The following is a 20,970-nucleotide window of genomic DNA, read 5'->3' on the forward strand; positions in this document are numbered from 1 at the left end:
TGTTCTGCTTGTTAAGGCTGCCATTATATCAGCCTCTTGCAATCCCAACGCGCCTTCTTAACCTTTCCGGGCAGCCTCATCAAAAGTCGGTATGATTAGGGAGTAGGTATGATTTATTTTGGTTGGTTTCCTTAACCTGCTTTCTGAGGTCCTTTCTCCCCATTGGTCAGGACGAGTGGAACATTAACCTGCTTTCTGAGGTCCTTTCTCCCCATTGGTCAGGACGAGTGGAACATTAACCTGCTTTCTGAGGTCCTTTCTCCCCATTGGTCAGGACGAGTGGAACATTAACCTGCTTTCTGAGGTCCTTTCTCCCCATTGGTCAGGACGAGTGGAACATTCTCGGACCGAAACACATTTTGTCTAAAGAACTTTTTGGTCTCGGCCCTAACCCTAACCCAAAATCAAATCAACTTATTTTGAAGTATGCGGAGGCTTCAGGGTCAGTGGGGGGTCGTTTAATGTGGCCCATGGGAAGCCTTTCCAGACTGTAACCATGATTAAGAGCTTACAAATTGACCTAACTCATCGTGTGTGTGTGTGTGTGTGTGTGTGTGTGTGTGTGTGTGTGTGTGTGTGTGTGTGTGTGTGTGTGTGTGTGTGTGTGTGTGTGTGTGTGTGTGTGTGTGTGTGTGTGTGTGTGTGTGTGTGTGTGTGTGTGCGCGTCTCTGTGTGCGCGTCTCTGTGTGCGCGTCTGTGTGTGTTCAGGACGGAGTTGATCTCAGAGCTGCAACAGGACGAGAGGGAGACGCAGAACGCCACACGCCTGGCCCAGGATCACTGCCAGCTGCTGGAGGACAACAGGGGGCTGTCGGACTACTACCAGGGCCTCAAGAGCCAGAGCCAGCAGCAGCAGAGCCAGCAGCAGCAGAGCCAGCAGCAGCAGAGCCAGCAGCAGCAGAGCCAGCAGCAGCAGAGCCAGCAGCAACAGAACCAGCAGCAGCAGAACCAGCATCATTAGCAGCTGCATCAGTACACCTTTTAACAACAACTACAGCAGCAGCATCTAGGAACACCAGCAACACAGCTAGTGGAGAGGGGACGGGCAAAGGTTTGCTGCTGTAGACAGGAGAGGAGGTTTCCCGTGTGTGTGTGTGTGTGTGTGTGTGTGTGTGTGTGTGTGTGTGTGTGTGTGTGTGTGTGTGTGTGTGTGTGTGTGTGTGTGTGTGTGTGTGTGTGTGTGTGTGTGCATCCTTCAGCAGTCTATATAAACTCTGTACCCACAGGCAACAGACGCCCGTGCACATCAATTTGTTTTATGGTTTGCCGTGAGAGCTGATCCCAGGTCACACTGCCGGCGTGCTTGTGTGTGTGTGTGTGTGTCCACTAGGACTTGGGAGTCTGCCACAAAGGAGAACTGTACCGAGCTCTAAAAGAAATAGGAAGAGTTGCTCCTTCCACTTCATATTCTTTGCCCCCCCCAATCGCAGCCTCAGGTGTCGTCTGTCGCCACGGAAGTCGCGGCCTACAGTGCCTGGAGTGGTTCTTAGGACGACGGAAGCTGCTGAGCCTGTTCTGCCTTTGTTTGCCAAATCGCTGCCTTCCGGCACAATGGGGACGGTCCATTGGTCCGCAGTCCCGCGGCCGTCCTCAATGGCACAGGCGCAACTCAGAAAAACACTGTTTTTCTCTCAGCGTTTGTGTTTGTTAACGCACAAAAAACAAGGTATTTTTCGCAGGTTGGTTTAAATGAGGGAGGGAGGGAGGGTGGGAGGGAGGGAGGGAGGGAACTAACGGTGTAGATATTACCGGGCTTGTGGGCCTTTTTATTGTTGCATTTTAAAAAAGGAAAAGAGGTGAAAAGTTTGGGAGTTTACAATCCTCAACGTGTATTACCCTGCGCATTTCATGTTTTATTTGTTTATCTTGTGCTTCAAAACCCACTGTTTTCAAAAACCCACATCTTATCAATCTTTGTACGTCCTTCACTGCATTTATTGTATTATTTCGACTGTAACTGCTCAGTGTCCATTCATGATTTCGAGAAGCCAGAGGGTTTTTTTGGGCTTTGGGTTGGGGCAGCAAGCAAGGGGAAGGTGAATTTGTTTTTCGCTCACAATATGTCACAGGATCGTTAATGTCTAATTTTCACAATTTGCCTTAGGATCTTGTTAGTGATAGACAGCAATACTGGGTTGCGAATCTATTCATCTCAAGTTTTCATTTTATGAGTGTGTTTTATTTTATTTTGTATTGAGACCATGCACATGTATACACAAGTCCTTGATTTAGTATAATGGCCACAGACCCCCTATTGCAGGTGGTTCCTTTTCCCTCGACCAACCTCCCTATCAAACAGTGCACATTTTTAAGAAGATCACCCAGTATTTAGACTGGTTAGAGTTTTTAAGGGCCAACATACTGAGTAACTGTAGACCAATGCTACTGACAAATTTGTTCTTCAAGGAACTTTGTGGTGGCCTGGAGCTTGTTGACTTAATGGAATAAAACGATGTGTTTCTCTGAAACTGACAGGTGTAAATTCCGTGTCTTTTGTGGCGGCTTGTTTGGTTTCTATGAATACATGTGTTTGATGAGGAGCTGCTAAGGGTGCGATTGTTTACACGATTGAATCTTGAGAAGATGAACGAATGAATACACGCGAGACAGTCACTTTGTATGCACGCACACTAACAAACGGATACTTTCACTGGAGGCATTTCACCGTGCATAATCACCTAGGAGATAGGTAGAAGAAACACATTCCTAGGCGTGTACCAACATGTCCCTAGCAACTTATGATGTGCACAAATATGTATGTGTATCACACACGTTACAGTGATAAGGTTGATTCTCTGTCCATTCGTCTGTGGAGAATCAGTGTTGAAATCTTAAAAGAAAATTACTTTTTAAAATGTTCCCACCACATTTTCCATCATTGCCACTTTGATTTGTGAGCTACTTTTGTCTCTAATGGCAGGAAATTCCGTGGTGAGTCTGTACTGTTTCCATAGCAAAGCATTCTCTCTTACATCTAAAGAATATGGCTGCATCCTTTACATCCTGCAGTCTGATACGTTATTGTTGTTAATTTGATTTCAACTTATAGCGCAAATATCTTTGTTTGAGAGTGCGTGTCTGCGTGTGTGCATGCATTCAAGATTGAGGTCGGCTGATAAGTAAATCATTTGGACTAAGTTTGAACCCGAGCCCCCGTAACCAACACTTTTACTACCGTATCGACCAGGTCACTCTACTCCTGCACACAAAAATCTCCACACCACAGACTGCATGCCCCTTCCTCCCACGCACACAGACACACGCACCAACACCCATTTTGCCTAAAGCGCACCGAAAGCAAAATAGGAAATAGTGGAAACCCCAAAGTTGGTGTGTTCGCATTTAGTGACACGGTTGGTTCCAGCGGCCGCCTTCAGCCCAGTGGGCGGGGCTCCTTCAGCCCAGTGGGCGGGGCTCCTTCAGCCCAGTGGGCGGGGCTCCTTCAGCCCAGTGGGCGGGGCTCCTTCAGCCCAGTGGGCGGGGCTCCTTCAGCCCAGTGGGCGGGGCTCCTTCAGCCCAGTGGGCGGGGCTCCTTCAACCCAGTGGGCGGGGCTCCTTCAACCCAGTGGACGGGGCTCCTTCAGCCCAGTGGGCGGGGCTCCTTCAGCCCAGTGGGCGGGGCTCCTTCAGCCCAGTGGGCGGGGTGCCTTCAGCTCAGTGGGCGGGGTCCAGCTCCTGGGTACACTGGTAAACACCTTCTTTGTCATTGAAGGGCCAGGGATTACTTCTCTTCTCTGCACCCGTAATCAGTCTCACCCACTTGTTTGTTGATGATGATGTTGTTGTTATGGTGGTCATTGGGGAGTGAGTCAGAAGGGGGGGCTGGGTGGTGGGCACTTTGTTTGATAGGCTTACCGTTGATGGATGAGCGTTGATTAGATTCAGTTTGTCTCAGGTGTCTTTGCAGAATTTCCATAAGATAAAGACTTTTTCGGAGTCGCACTCATAACACTGCTCATGGGTCTGCTCGTTGCACGAACCGCGGCACGGGTAGTAGACTTCTTTTCACTGGTTGAGTGGCCTGGTCCATTAAGGAGTAGACTCATAAGTGTCAAGAGCGGCACCTGTATTTGTGCTTTGATGACGCTTCAGGGGAAAAGGTATATTCATTGGGCTCAAACACTGTCCCTGTGCATGATACATGCTACATGGAACCAATCTGAACGTAGAGTCGTAATGTATGGATGGATGTATGGATGGATGTATGGATAGATGTCTGTCAATTATGGCCCCTATTGCACTCCTGAACCGCCCCTGGAAGGAGGGATCCTCCTCAAGATTTCTTCCTTGCTGATTAAGGGAGTTTTTTCTTGCACTCTGGGGTGAGGGGGCTGTCGTAAATATATGGCCTGTTAAGCCCTTAGACTGTACCTGTGATTAAGGTCTATACAAATTGAATTGAATTGAATTCCCAGGAGCTACTTTCCTACAGTAAAATCTACACTTGATGAAACTGCACAGAATACAACAACAGCCACAGAGCCTGCACCGAGCTGTCATGAAATATCTGATAATGATGCATTTGGCATAGTTTATGGTCCACTGGCACTGAGTTCACCCAATGAATGGCAAGAGTTCTGTTTGTTTTACCACAGGTGGAGAATTCAGTGTGTACTTCCTCTTTTGGGATGGAGTGTGTTTCAGGCAAGCAACTGAATTAGTGACCCCACACACTGGTTCTATTGGTGAAGTCAACGTAAGGTTTTGTTTTCTGCCACCTATACATGGGCCACTCCTGGATGGCTTCTATCTGATGTGGAACAACAACTCCTCTCGGATTTGATTTGAAAATGGTTTGACAGACTGAATGAGCAGCTATAAATATTTCTGAATGAGACACACATTCTTTGCTCGATGTGTGTACACGCACGGCATGCAGTGTTCAAGTGTACTTTAAATTACTAATAATTTTCGATCAAGTCCGATTTTGCGTTATGGCAAAGAGGAAACTCCCAAACTAAGGAGTAACAGCAAGATCCTTGACTTCCAATGCGTACTTATATGTGGGCCTACATGTGAAATCAAATGAAAAGAAAAAGGTTTTCACAAGGCAGCAAATGAAGTATGTGAAAGATGAAATTAAAAAGGGGCTCTTTGTTAAATAAGATACACACGCGCGCACACACTCCTGCACACACAATTTCATGGATAACCATATCACTCCATTCATGATTATGTTCTAAGGAACCCATGAACCCCACCCCCAACACCGGCACACACACACACACACACACACACACACACACACACACACACACACACACACACACACACACACACACACACACACACACACACACACACACACACACACACACTATGGCAAGATGCACACACACACACACACACACACACACACACACACACACACACACACACACACACACACTATGGCAAGATGCACACACACACACACACACACACACACACACACACACACACACACACACACACACACACTATGGCAAGATGCACACACACACACACACACACACACACACACACACACACACACACACTATGGCAAGATGCACACACACACACACACACACACACACACACACACACACACACACACACACACACACACACACACACACACACACACACACACACACACACACACACACACAGAACAGTGAACAGTGTCTGCTGTGTGGAAATCAGCAGCTTCTATTTATGACATCTTGACATTGAGAATATGGGCTGATCTGAAATCAGCCGCCGTGAACAGTATGAGAGGGGGGGGTGTCGCTGTCTGCGTCTGCGGCAACCTGATAAAATAGCAGTAGCCTTTGCCAGCTTCTTCCTTTGGGATTACCCCCTCCCCCCTCCTCCTCATCGACACACACACACGTGCCACTCTACAGTGTGTCCCCATTCACAGTCATTGTTATGAAGTCCTGTGAGTCCTCCAAAGAGAGACGGCTAGAGTAGCCAGGACAGACTGCAGGGCTTGGGCTATGGGATGGTCCTCTGTACTCTATCCAACGCTCATCATTTATATGGCACTAGTTTTTATTTAATTTTGGGAGGGGGAGTGGATTACTACTATATACAGTACAAATATGTAACTACGTCGGGAGAAGTAATGCAACATTGTATTGAATTTAATTTAATTGAAAAAGTTTTTATGTATTGTACCTGAGTATAATGATAATAAAGATTGTTTTGGTGCTGGTTGTGTGTTTTGCACTATAACAACTAAACCTTTTGCTGCTACTTTCTTGCATATATATAGTAGACACTTGTATTAATTGTTTATTTTTAGGATTAGTCATTGTGGTTAACTGTTGTACACTTTATTGTTTACTTTAGCGTAAGGAAATGTCTTGTCTTTATCTGTTGTGCCTATGTACTTGATCACTTTCACCGTGGGATAGTGATAGACGTCTTTCGATTCCTTTGTATGTCGAGTTCACGTGATGATATTGACAATAAAGCTGACTTTGACTTTGATAATGATAGTCTTGTATTAACTGACAGAATATAGTCATTTAGGACACAGTATAATTATTTAGTAGTAAAGTGGGTACAGAGGTCTGACAAATGGATCTCTATTACTAAACAGTATTCTGGGTCTTCTAATTAAAGTGAGTACAATTTGCATGTACGGATACGAAATAGTAGTAGACCTATGCTGACAAAACATAAAACACAAATCATGGAGGCATTTAAGGCTGTAAAGATATTATTGAATAATGGCTCGTGCAGACGTAACGTTACATTTCCTTTGTTATGACTGCCCACTCGCTGGGTTCATAGAAGGATTAGGGGGATTATTTTTGGTAACCATAATAAAGATGACTATCAAAAGATTAAATATTGGAATTGCTTACTATATTTAGTCATTTTAGTCGAGGCTGAAATACTCATGCAGAAGCTCTTTGTCAAATGAATGATTCCAGTCCGAGTCTACCGTCCACTCTCTCCCCTCCTCCAACAGAGTGATTTAGATGTATGGCCATAATGAGTCGACTCCTGTTAATCGTAGCTGTCATCATCATCCACACGATGTTTACGATGCGTGATTCCCCAAGTCCAAACGCCCCACCCCCCTTTTTAGAGTAAATGTCAACCCGGCGGAGACCACGTCGTCATTCCGCACAGAGCTTTGTTGTGAATGAGGGACACGGTGACGTCAGTGCCCAAATGTCAACAATGTAGCGCTGGGAAGGGAAGGCGTACGAGTACACACACACACACAATCACACACACACACACTCACACACACACTTACACACACACACGGCGGAGCGACGCACGGAGCAGCATGCACGCCGATGGGCTTTTGATTGGATAAAGCGTCAAGCACACACATCGAGAATCGAGTTATTTAGCAACTTACAACCGAGGCCGTATCGTGTTTTTCTTTTAATACATCGGAAGAAAAGGGTGATATTGATGACTATTGCAGAACGAGCGCTTTGAGGTCGGCGGGCTGCTGGTGAAGTCACCATGTGGAATCAGTCCTGATCTAAGAGCCACCAGAACGCTGACGCTGTGCAAGAAAACGGGTACGTTTTGCGGTCCTTTTGCAAATATGTGTTTTTTTTACTACGTTGTGTGTTTTTTCCTTTGCACTCGGGTGTTTGATTTTTGTAGAACGTGGTTTCCTCTTTACATTTGCGTTTCGCGTGTATTTTTTTTATCGCGATCACGGTTGGTGTGCTTTTAATAAATAACACGAGGGGGATACGGCAGATGTACTATCACACGGGAGGATTTCTTTGTTTGGCAACGTGTTCTCGGTGTTATTTGGGATATTGTGCGGCGGTAGAGCGGTAATGCGGTCCGTGGACGGTCTCATTGTGCAGCGCTGACAGCGCGCTTTGTTGTGTGGGGGGCTTGTTTTGCAGCGCTCCAGAGTGCAGTGGTTGGGTGGTCGCTGGTCAGCATGACTCTAGTGTTCACAGCGACGAGGGGGCTCTGTCATCTTGCGGAAGGAAAGGGGGTGCAGGGCTGCTGGGACAAAGGATCCGAGTTCCCAGCTCCCATTCCCGCCCTCAGCCGTCGTACACTCGACTCCTCGGCCCACCGCCGCCTGGTGCTCGATGACGGCTCGCCGTCCGTTCGCCGTGCTGGGTCGCACCGGCACGTTTTAGGGGCTCATTTAGTCACTTTCCGGTAATTCCGACGGACGGAGTGGCTAGTCAGTGACTACGAGAATGTCGATGCTACGATGCGATGCTTCTGCACACATGACTCACAATCCAGGAGTGTGAAATCTAGCGCCTCTCTTTAACTCATAATTGCTGGTTTATGTTTAGTAAGGCACGGCAAATAAAATATAAAGACTTTACTATATAAAGAAAAAAATCTATTTTTTTATGTTTAGTTTTTACATTTGTAGGCTATCTTTTTGAACGATCATTTTTTTAAAGTGCATTAAATTATATGTTCATGTTGTGTTTTGCAAATCCATAAACTGCATTATTACTCATGCAATGATCAGTCTTAAGCTAAGCCTACTTTCTTTTCAGATTTTAAAATCTGTGTGTGTGTGTGTGTGTGTGTGTGTGTGTGTGTGTGTGTGTGTGTGTGTGTGTGTGTGTGTGTGTGTGTGCGGGGGGATGGACATACCTTTAGCACGCCTAGGAAATAGAGAGACTTGCATCATTGTTTTGAAATGTAAGGAGAGAGTCAGAGAGCGAGTGGGGTGGGGTGTGGGACTCGCGCGACCCCTGTCTGTTGTCGTCCAACGAGCCGTGCAGAGTTATGAAAGACCCCACCATCCACCCTCTATCTCTCTCTCTCTCTCTGCCTCTCTCTCTCCCTTGGTTTAAATACCGGTTAAGCGGAATGTAGCAAAAGAAAGAGGACTGAGGCCAATGAAATATGTATTATAAGACTTCTGGAGTTGCAGGCGAATGGACCTGAAAGCTTGGTGGATGAAACGTGAACTGAAGCACTAAGAGACTAAATTGAGTCTAAAATCGAAGAAAACCTCTCTTTTGTTTATATTCAAAAAAATACATTAGACACAGCACCGTTTCCGGAGCACCTGAGTGCATGATTTGGCATGTGTCGTTGTTGACACATTATTCACATAAAGAAAGAACCTAGCGATGGAGAATATTGCCATATAGCAGCCTACCTGTCCCCTGGACCGAAACACCTGTGATCTCTTCGCGGAAAGTTTGTGGCTGTACTGTATATCAGGTGATGTGTGGTGTGTGGTGTGTGGTGTGTGTGTGTGTGCGACATGGAGACTTACTTGTGTGTGTGTGTGTGTGTGTGTGTGTGTGTGTGTGTGTGTGTGTGTGTGTGTGTGTGTGTGTGTGTGTGTGTGTGTGTGTGTGTGAGTCTGTGATGGGAGGGAGGGGGGTGATGGTGTGTGTGTGTGTGTGTGTGTGTGTGTGTGTGTGTGTGTGTGTGTGTGTGTGTGTGTGTGTGTGTGTGTGTGTGTGTGTGTGTGTGTGTGTGTGTGCAACATGGAGACAAGACCTGTGGGTGTGATAGTGTGTGATGGAGGGAGGGGGGTGATGGTTTGTTTGGTGTGTGTGTGTGTCTGCGTGTGTGTGTGTGTGTGTGTGTGTGTGTGTGTGTGTGTGTGTGTGTGTGTGTGTGTGTGTGTGTGTGTGTGTGTGTGTGTGTGTGTGTGTGTGTGTGTGAGTGTGTGAATGTGTGTGTGACATGTGTGTGCACCAGGGTGACATGACGTGTCTGTGTGTGTGTGTGTGTGTGTCTGTGTGTGTGTGTGTGTGTGTGTGTGTGTGTGTGTTTGGGTTGGGGGGGGGGGTGCGTTCCGAGAGATCCTCTATGCGATACGTGTGTGAGAAGCTTTTGTAAAGGGAAGAAGAGTGTGGTAAAGTCATGTAGGTAGCCCCCCCCCACCTCTCTCCTGCGTGGTGTGTACAGGTGGCCCACGGTACGGAGGCTTCCGCCGGCGGTTTAGGTGGAGGCGTTGCAGAGCACCTAACACCTTTTTCCACCATCTCCAACCAGACTCAGGGCTGCTGAAGCATGCTTCCACAGAGAGCGAGAGAGAGAGAGAGAGAGAGAGAGAGAGAGAGAGAGAGAGAGAGAGAGAGAGAGAGAGAGAGAGAGAGAGAGAGAGAGAGAGGAGAGAGAGAGAGAGAGAGAGAGGTGAGAGAGAGGGAGAGTTTTTGTTTTTGTTTAGGTTTGAGGGACACAAACACACACGCACGCACGCACGCACACATGCGCGCCCACACACAGACACACACATTTACCATATATGGATGTGCTATTGACTTATGTACAGACATTCGCCAAGTCAGTGTTTCCAACTGTGTCTATATCTATGTATGTATGTATTTGTAGCAAACATAGAGGCACCCGCACGTACCGGAGACCCCTGAAGCTTGAGAATACACTTTAAGTGATGGCCTTCATGACCTTGCCCACAGCCATGTTGCATATTCATAAAAAACACAAGACCTACAGAGACACACAAAAGGGATCTCTCTCTCTCTCTCTCTCTCTCTCTCTCTCTCTCTCTCTCTCTCTCTCTCTCTCTCTCCTCTCTCCCTCTCTGACTCTCTCTCTCTCCTCTCTCTCTCTCTCTCTCTCTCTCCTCTCTCTCTCTCTCTCTCTCGCTCTCTCTCTCTCTCCCTCTCTCTCCCTCTCCCTCTCCCTCTCTGACTCTCGCTCTCTGGGTCTTCCGTTAACCCGAGTCTCTGTTGAGGGAGGAGCAGTTTAGGGGCTTAAAGGTAAGGATTTTTCAACCTGCTGTAGTGGCCATATGGTGCTGGGGGGTTGGGGGGGATGGGGACGAGGTGAGGAAGGGGGAGGAGGAGGAGCAGGAGCAGGAAGAAAGGGGGGGGGGGGGGGGGGTGGGTCTGCAGAGAAGACAATACGATGGCAATGTGATCCCCCTATTTGCTGAAATATTATTATGCATTGTATGGAGGGAGGGGTGTGTATGGGGGGGATCTAATATGAATTGAAAAAGACAGGCGTTTAATAGCACATCCTCGCACAGCCAACACACCCCAGGTCCATTCTAATCTTGGTGTCACCGTTCATCACACAATGCTGATTGAGCATGTCTTGCATGGTAGCCTTTTCTTTCGTGTGTGTGTGTGTGTGTGTGTGTGTGTGTGTGTGTGTGTGTGTGTGTGTGTGTGTGTGTGTGTGTGTGTGTGTGTGTGTGTGTGTGCTGATTGGTTTTGTGTGTGTGTGTGTGTGTGTGTGTGTTTGTGTGTTGATCGGTTTTGTGTGTGTGTGTGGGCGTGCGTGTATGTGTGTGCGTCCTGATGATTAAGGGGTATTAATTGTTAAGCGCTTTAAGTGGTCCTGGTGAATGGAGAAGGGCTGCAGACTTTAGGGCTGCACCAGCGTTCAAACTGTGATTATCCTGACCAGGAGTGAACTTCACCCACTGTTCAATAGCAATAAGATTGTAAATCATATGGCCGGGTCATCCCTCTATGGCCCAGCTCGATAACATCCATAACAAACTGTCACCAGAACACGTTCGCAAACAGCGTCCGTGGTGTACAGTCTCCTCTTTGAGCTGGGAAGTGCTGATCCTGGATCAGCACTTCCCAGCGCGTCCTCCATATAATCCCTCCTTTGAGTCTCAGCGTCTAACTGATCCCAGGTGAGTCGTTAACAGGGACCTGTGTGTGTGTGTGTGTGTGTGTGTGTGTGTGTGTGTGTGTGTGTGTGTGTGTGTGTGGTGTGTGTGTGTGTGTGTGTGTGTGTGTGTGTGTGTGTGTGTGTGTGTGTGTGTGTGTGTGTGTGTGAATGGACGAGTGTGGTTTTGTCTTACCGCAGGATCCAGCTTACTTCCTCACTGCCAGGCTTGTCTGAGAGACAGTTTGACCCCACCCCCAACCCGCACACTCTCTCACACACTTTCGAGTATGTTGCGATCATGCATAATTCACACTCGCATACCGAGCATGCCCTCACGTCTGTGTGTGTGTGTGTGTGTGTGTGTGTGTGTGTGTGTGTGTGTGTGTGTGTGTGTGTGTGTGTGTGTGTGTGTGTGTGTGTGTGTGTGTGTGTGTGTGTGTGTGTGTGTGTGCGCACGCAAAGCAAATTAGATATTCCATGGCACATAGCACATGTGCCTGTGGAAAAATGTGTGTGAAATGAAAAGTGTGCACGGTTTCTATTTGTGCCCTGTGTGTGTGTCGGGGGTGTGTGTGGGGGGGGGGGGGGGGGGGGATTCTCCACAGCCTGCGCTCCGTGAAGGGTAAAGGTTTACTTAGACACAGGAGAGGGGGGGATTGGCAGGCACGAGCACGCAGGCAAAAAAAAACTCACACACGCGCATGTACACGCACACACACATGCACAAACACACACGCACGCATACACACAGGCGCATGCGAGTTGTGCAGGTTGTGCGTGGACCATTATCACTTCCCATCAGCCCCCTTCCAAGGTGATGAGGGCGTAGTGTCCCAGGGGGGGCAGGAGTGCTCCGGGCCAGACACACACCAGAGGAGAACAGGGGAGAGCAGTCGGTGTGCTGCACTGGCGGCTCACTCTGGTGGACCAGAGATAATACTATCTATCAGTGGTCCAACAATGCGCCAACATTGCTTTATTTATAATAGCCCAGTTTATCTTATGCGTCTCTGTCCGTCTCTATCCATCCATCTCTCTATCTATCAATCCATCCATCCATCTCTCTATCTATCAATCCATCCATCCATCTCTCTATCTATCAATCCATCCATCCATCTCTCTATCTATCAATCCATCCATCCATCTCTCTATCTATCAATCCATCCATCCATCTCTCTATCTATCAATCCATCCATCCATCTCTCTATTTATCAATCCATCCATCCGGCCGTTTGCCGTCTGTCCGTCCATCCATCCATCCATCCATCCATCCATCCATCCATCCATCCATCCATCCATCCATCCATCCATCCGTCCATCCATCCATCCATCCGTCCATCCATCCATCCGTCTATCTAATCTTAAGGATCACTCCTGTTTGAGTCAGCTACTTGACCCCTGACCCCCATCGCCGTGACCTCATTGTTGATACTTGACAGAACATTTCAAAGTGCTTGAGGTTTATCACATATGCGATGTGAAAAGAGGGCCAAGTTGCCTTTTTTTTTTTCTCATCTTCTACTATGGCTCGTACTATGGCTTGTTTAATATAGCATTGCATCCATCTGTTTGCACCTTTTCTACGATCCGATGTGTTGCTGAGAGAGAGAGAGAGAGAGAGAGAGAGAGAGAGAGAGAGAGAGAGAGAGAGAGAGAGAGAGAGAGAGAGAGAGAGAGAGAGAGAGAGAGAGAGAGAGAGAGAGAGAGAGAGAGAGAGAGAGAGAGGGCGGGGGGGGAGATATCATGGTGTGTTACAATCCCCGGAGTGAGTGTACCTCGCTGTCTCCTCGACATAAAGCCTCGGGTCAGGCAGCAGGCTGTCTTCGTCTGTCTCTTTGGCGGTTGGCAGATTTCAAAGAGCGACGTGTGTCAGCGTCACGGAAGACACGCTTTCTACAATTTTGTGTCATGGCAACCACAACACGCTCACACCCCCAACACTGTGTCCGTCCGCCCGTCCGTCCGTCACCACGGCATCATTCCCTCAGAATAATAATCGAAAAGAACCTTATGTTTTAGATCAACGACAAAAAATACGACAGAACAAATCAAACAATGGCGTTTCTCGGTTAATTTTCGGGGGGGGTTGGCAAGAATTCAGAAATGTCACCCGTTTCCCAACAGCCCCTAAATGTCAGGGGGTGCCACGGGGCGACGGCGGCCGGGCGTTGGCACGGCGCTCAGGTTTTTGTTGGGCGGATGACCTTGCCTTTAGATCCGGCAACCCATCTGGCATGGCTGGCAGTGATTAGCACAGACAGGAGGGCAGATGGCGGAGATGATGGTGGTGGTGGTGGTGGTGGTGGTGGTGGTGGTGGACCAGGGTCTTTGTTGTCGTTTTGGGGGCTGGGGGTGGCAGAAAGGGGCCTTAATCCATGCATTCCATGGGAGGAGGGCTGGCTAAGCTAAAGCTAAATCTGTTGTTTATTATTCCCGATGTACAACCAAGCTACCTACGAGGATAGCTAAAGCTGGGGGACACGCAGTGGACTGGGGGGGTATTTCAGGCAGAGAGAGAGAGAGAGAGAGAGAGAGAGAGAGAGAGAGAGAGAGAGAGAGAGAGAGAGAGAGAGAGAGAGAGAGAGAGAGAGAGAGAGAGAGAGAGAGAGAGAGAGAGAGAGAGAGAGAGAGAGAGAGAGAGAGAGAGAGAGAGAGAGAGAGAGAGAGAGACTTGAAATTGAAAAGGAAGAATACAACAAAAGGGATATTGAATGAATGAATGAATGAATGATTCCAGAAAAGGGAAGGTTCACATGTATCTGTTATTTATCTCAGTCGTTTCTCTTTGTTCCCTCTAAGAGCCATGGCGGGTTCCATTGAGGGTTGTTCACTGCAAAAATTGTACGATATTCGCTCAGCCAATAGATCGTAACCTGCATTCCAAGAGCCCATGGACGGGTGTGGACATGAGCTGTGCGTTCACAGCCCTGCACGCGGTGTTGAATAAGCCACGGAAGCGAATCATCAACGACAAAGTGAGGGCATAGCACACATTTTTAGGCAGTGTGAGATTGTGTGGGGGGTCTTGGGTGGAAGACAGGGAGTTCTTCCACAGGAAGGAGGAAGCCCGGGGTCACTGGCAGGGGTCAGCGCGTGAGAGAGAGGCTCCTATCCTTGGAATGCATTTGAGTTGCTGGGGCCCCTGCACCAGCGCACTGCCTTGTCACTCATTAACCAGCCTGAACCCGTTGAACCGCCGGCAGAGGCGTGGGGGGGGGGGTTAGAGGTGGGGGCAGGGGGTGCTGATGGCCCACCCAGCCGACCAAGACCACTTCCCCTTCACATCCTCCTCCTCCGGGCTCAGCTCGGGGCTGGCGCCACCCTTGACCTCAGAAAGCCCCTGTCTTTATCGACCTGTAAACAACGTTTAGAGGCCTGCATTTGTATACATGCGTGTGTATATGCAAAGTGTGTGTGTGTGTTTGGGTAATTTCAGGAAGATAGAAAATAAACGAGAAACACAATAGGATATGGAGTAAAATTGTCTTTATTTTGTGTTTTTATCTTTAAAGGCAACTTGACTGGATTTGATGTGTGTGTGTGTGTGTGTGTGTGTGTGTGTGTGTGTGTGTGTGTGTGTGTGTGTGTGTGTGTGTGTGTGTGTGTGTGTGTGTGTGTGTGTGTGTGTGTGTGTGTGTGTGTGTGTGTGAGAGAGAGGGTTATCAGGTGTGTTGCACTGGGGCTGCTGCCTTTGAATCCTGTGATGCGGGGGGGGGTTATTGAGATTGAGCACAGGGATGGGGTTGTGTGGTGGGGGGCGGGGGGGGGGGGGGCTTGGTGGGTGAGTGACACCAGACAACCAATCAGGTGTGTCAAGACAAAGGCGGCTCAGGCTGGCTGATTAAGGTGTGTGAGCGTGGAGGTTAACAAACTTATACGACTCAAGTGGCTCTGGAGGGTTCGACTCCATGAGTGAAGGCTCTGGGATTGACCCCCGACGTCTGCCCTTTATGACCTCTATCAACAGTGTACATTGAGCTACATTCACTGTTTACATTACACTGTGATTATATTCACTATATACAGTACTTTGTAGCTATATTCACTGTATACAGTACACTCTAGTTATATTCACTATATAAAGTACTTTGTAGTTATATTCAACAGTACACTGTAGTTATATTCACTGTATACAGTCCATTGAGGCTATATTCACTATATACAGTAAACTGTAGTTATATTCACTGTATACAGTACATTGAGGCTATATTCACTGTATACAGTACACTGTAGTTATATTCACTGTATACAGTACATTGAGGCTATATTCACTGTATACAGTACCCTGCAGTTATATTTACTGTATACATTGTTGTATTCACAGTACACCTTAGCCAGATTGACTCTATGCACTACACCAAGTCTCTTTGGGAAAAGTTGAGCCTTTAATGACTTCATGGTAATGTATTTGAGAGTAAGCAAAGTGATGCAAAAATAGGCTTACATTTGCAGAAGAAACCAAGCACTGACATCCAGACAGCCTAGATGCGATTGTCCCACGCGTGTTGTGAAGGTGGTGGAGACGTTGTGGATGTAACGACGGGGCCAATGACATCCACAGCAGGGGGGGACGGTTGATGATCATGATTCCTACCAACAAGCGTGTTGTTGCAAGTGTTGTGCCTCCATTGTCCCTTCGCTGTCTTATGGCAGAAGGTTGGCAGGATTTACGGGGCAAGCATGCGCACACACACACATGCACTAACACACGTACACACACGCACACACACACACACACACACACACACACACACACACACACACACACACACACACACACACACACACACACACACACACACACACACACACACACACACACACACACACACATTCACACCAGACACTACCAGACACTGAGTACATATACACACACACACCAGACACCAGACACTAAATTCACAAACACACACACACACGCAATCAGCACACAAAAACACACTTATCGCACGCATGCAGAGACACACACAAGCACACGCTGATTATAGCGCAGCAAAGAGGGCCCTCCTGCCCCTAGCGAGGTTCCTGCAAGTGGCTGATGTAACCGTTGACGGTGGCGGCGGTTGGAGGAGCCTTTTTTGGCAGGAAGGCGACGGGGCCCGCCGATGTTTGCGGAGGTTCCACCTGTCGTATCAGATTAATGCGCTCTCGCGTTCAGCCCGCCGACCGCCACGGTGAGGGGGGAGAGACGGGGCTGTGTCTTTTGAAGTGATGGGATTAGAGGTGGTGTGTTGTGAGGGTCTCCGTGCGGGGGATTACAGCACCCCGGGTGCTGCTAAACAAGCACTTTGCCATGATATGCGGCATGTTAAAAACACACGCACACACACACACACACATGTACACACAAGCCTCATGGGTGCTCCTATGTACCGGGGATAGAGACGCTGGGGGTTTAAGAAAGCAAATGGATTGTTGTCTTGCGACGCAACTTCTGCTTAATTAATGATTAATAGTCGGGCTCTGGTGATGCAGACGAACCAGGGGCTGTTGAAGTGTTGAAAATGATCCGTTTACATAATAGACCTTAAATATGGCTGTTTTACAAAGCAAATTAATAGCGTAATGCTGTGGGATGATAATGTACAAGACATTGATGCATTTCATGTTGAATACTCCATGCAACACCGTGCCTTTCATTGCTGCATTAAACAGTGGCACAAGACATTATAAGTACATACGATTCAGTACATCGATTGATTCTTATCCATATTGTCAGTGAATGTGTTGTTGAGTGTTGTGATGGAAAGAGAACGATGTTTATGGCCATCGGTTGCAGTGGCAGTTCTGTGGTTGATTTATCTGTGTCATAAATTATTGAAAGGGGAAGTATATGGTGTAAGTGATGTCCCTTTTACTTTTTTACTCATTCAATATTTGACTAACTTTGCCTCCATTCAGATAAATTTGTTTGTTTGCTTGCCTACATTTCATAACATGGCATTTACACCAAATGTTTTTGTTTTACAAATACACAATAGAACACAAACAGGATTTATTTTACTTTTTACAGCTTTTTTTTTTACCTTAGGGATGGTGTTTTTTGCGTGTCTTACAGCCGTTGAGATATTTAAGGACAGCTAACGGTGGCCTGTTCCCCGCAGTGCGCCAGCATCTGCTCTGACACATATGTTGTTAACTGCACTTAGTGAGCCCTGTTATCTAGTGGCTCTCAGCTGACCCACAACACCCGCTGGAGCACAGGATCTGTGGGGCTGTTGCTACTAAGCTCATAATGTCCGATTAGCACTTCCAAACCCATTCTGGTATATATGTACTCTAAATATAGAGCAAAATGATATGTCTCACTCTCACTCTCTCCCTCTCTCTCAATGTGATAGCGAGTGACTCTCGCTATCACTTTCACTCCTACTGTTACTCTCACTTTATGCAGGCTTTATGTAGAGGGGACCAGCGAGGTACACTCACTCCGGGGATTGTAACACACCATGATGTCTCCCCCACCCTCCCCCCCTCTCCCCCTCTCCCTCTCTCTCTCTCTCTCTCTCACTGTCTGTCTGTCTGTCTGTCTGTGTGTGTGTGTCTCTCTCTCTCTCTCTCTCTCTCTCTCTCTCTCTCTCTCTCTCTCTCTCTCTCTCTCTCTCTCTCTCTCTCTCTCTCTCTCCATATGTGTGTAGCTATATACTGTATGTTCAATAAATATCTATCCTTTTGCTTCTGTATCCTAGGGCTTATATCTAGGTAGTTTTAACAAGGTTTGCAGCGACTACCATTGGGATGGTCCGTCATGTTCTGTTCAATTACTAAAGGTACATTTAAAATGTGTTTAATTATACACTTAAGCTCAGTTGTGTCATCTTTGTAATGAGTGTAGTATGCAAGACTGCGTGGCACGAAAAGAACATTTCATGGTTGTTCTTTGTGTGCTTTTGTTTTACATTCTTTGCTATTCTCAAATCAGGGTTAGCAGGTTTTGGTTCAGTACCTCCAGCCCTTAGGGCATGTGTGTGTCTGTTATTTAGTGTGGTGTTAAAATCCACAGAAGAACACAAGTCTTTGTTGTATGGCTTTAATGCTGCTTTGCCTATTGGTGCATCATATGAGCCTGGATTTGTTCCCATTCCGTCCAACTGGAATCCAACAGAGTTCGGGAGCCACCCTTTTGCTTACAATCAGACCAGTCACTGCCCTTGGATAAAAGCCATCAGCCACACCACAGTAAAAATAATAATTATGCAGTCCATCGAAATTGAAACCTGTAGCAGCGATTCACACTTCCCACACACAGGCACACACTCTTATCTCACTTTCTGCCTTTCGGTCTTGAACAACAAAGGCATCTCCATTGCCAGTGTGTTCAGTCAAATGTCTTCAAATGCATGCGGTGCATTTTCGTATCCACACACACCAGTATTAGGGTGGGAAGTTTGCAGAGACCTACTGACGCAGGTCTCATGACGGGCATTTTTATTGGAGAAGCCCATCTTTGTGTGTGTGTGTGTGTGTGTGTGTGTGTGTGTGTGTGTGTGTGTGTGTGTGTATGTGTATGTGTATGTGTGTGTGTGTGTGTGTGTGTGTGTGTGTGTGTGTGTGTGTGTGTGCGCACGCATCAAGCCCCCAATCTCTGCTGGTAGTGTTTGGTCATCAATTTTGAGATGAGAAGATCTTGTGTAACTGGTTGGATGGGATACCGCCTTAGGAAGACAACAATGCTTTCAAATGCGTCGCTGGATATATTCCGATCAATGTTAACATAAACGTTGTAGCCGGTCTTTGCTTTGCGTTTACTGGGAATTATTCTGCCATCACCCGAAGCCCCGCCCCAGATATAACATTGTTGTTGACTAACAGAAAAGGGGTGTGTCATGCATCCACGGTGTGCTTCAGCCAGCTCACCACCCCCACCCCCTCATCCACAACATCCGTCCCCTCACACATCCCCTTTTGTCAACCGTCACGGAGAACATCTGTAGGACAAAAACAACTTCAACGGAAGGATCTTTGAAAGGGCTCCCCTCCTCCACTGTCGTGACATTTGCAATTTGGGGATTTTTTCTGACGCTTTTATCCAAAGCGACTTACTACCGTTAATTTACACATTCGTACACCGACGGTCGAGTCACCCACGCAAGGCGACTGCCAGCTCTTCAGGAGCAGTTAGGGTGAGGTGTCCTGGTCAGGGACACCTCACCACTCAGCTAGGAGGAGCCGGGGATCGAACTCGCGACCTTCCGGTTTCCAGCCCACCTACTCTACCTGCTGAGGCACTACCTCATGATGACCTCGTCATTCAGCCTCATCAAGGCTCATGATGTCATCAAACCCCCCCGGGCCGCCCCTTAAAAAGAAAAGAAGAGTGACAGGAGATATGAGTATGAGCCTTTTTTTGGGGTTGGGGGGTGGGGGATATGGAGTAGCCTGGGAAAGTTTGTGTCGTATGTAGGTCAGGGATGAGGTCATCGCCTGTGTCATCAAAATATTTTTTTGGATTCAGATAGAAACAAGTGACAATTTTGTGTGACATGAAATAGTAGTTGAGTCTCTCTGGAGGAAGATGTTTGAATTAATTCAGATATCAGTGGTTCATCTGTTGTTTGTTGTTATTATTGTTGTTTTCAAAGGATTTACTTGTTTTACAACCTCTTGATGCAGAGACGGTTCATGCAAATCGTATCACTTTCTCTCTGTGGAAACAGAGGAGGCGTTGAGAATGCAGGATGTATGTGTGTTTGTGTGCGTGTGGTTGTGTGTGCGCACTCTCACATTCACCGCCTACATTGCCTAGAACCGCTGCTAAACACTCACTCACTTTATGACGCATTTGACTACAGCAATCTATTTTATGCATTTGCATTTTCTCCAGCCTGTTTATCAATTTATAAATAATATAATTCTTTCCACTTGACACGCGGTTGACTTGTGTGCTTGAATATCAAAGCGGTGTGTGGAACCGTTACTGCTCAGGCATTGCACACAATTCAAGTCATACCATTATAAACATCATCATACTTTTCTCATCAATTGATCGGCTCTTAAATGTTGAGTGTATTTTTCTTTACATTAAACAGTAACTTCAAACATTTCACAGGCTTTGAAGCAGTTCCTTCCGTCTCTTCTCTCGACAGTGTTGTCAATAGTTCATTTTTCTTTGCTAAAATAAACACTCAGAATAGAGAGCTCTGAAGGAGTTACTTTTGTTAGATATTCTTTGTCGAAAATATAGGTAAAAAAAAAGAAAAAATTAAACGTGCGTCTCAACACAATGTTACATATGATTTGAGGTTGATTCATTTTGGTTCTAAAAACAAATGCATCCACGAAAAAGACACAACCTCAATTAAAATAAGTAGCCCAGAGTTCAGCTGACCACCAACACTGAGAAGCACAGGGCGTCTTCGTTTCACGCCCATAGGTCGACAAAGAGACAACGGCCTAAATGTATATGAGGCGTATTTGTGAACG

General features: G+C 47.1%; 1 protein-coding gene across 1 annotated transcript in view; it reads left to right on the top strand.

Annotated features, from left to right (window-relative positions):
• The window catches only part of LOC130383084 (mitogen-activated protein kinase kinase kinase 7-like), an 11,651-nt gene extending 9,961 nt beyond the window's left edge, over positions 1–1,690 (top strand). The window contains exon 14 of the mRNA XM_056591125.1: positions 709–1,690. Within this exon, the coding sequence (XP_056447100.1) occupies positions 709–961 (253 nt within the window). The 3' untranslated portion in view covers positions 962–1,690. The remainder of the gene's footprint in view (positions 1–708) is intronic.
• The last annotated feature ends 19,280 nt before the right edge of the window (positions 1,691–20,970 follow it).

The sequence above is a fragment of the Gadus chalcogrammus genome, chromosome 5, assembly GCF_026213295.1.
Source record: "Gadus chalcogrammus isolate NIFS_2021 chromosome 5, NIFS_Gcha_1.0, whole genome shotgun sequence".
NCBI classification, from domain to species: Eukaryota; Metazoa; Chordata; class Actinopteri; order Gadiformes; family Gadidae; genus Gadus; species Gadus chalcogrammus.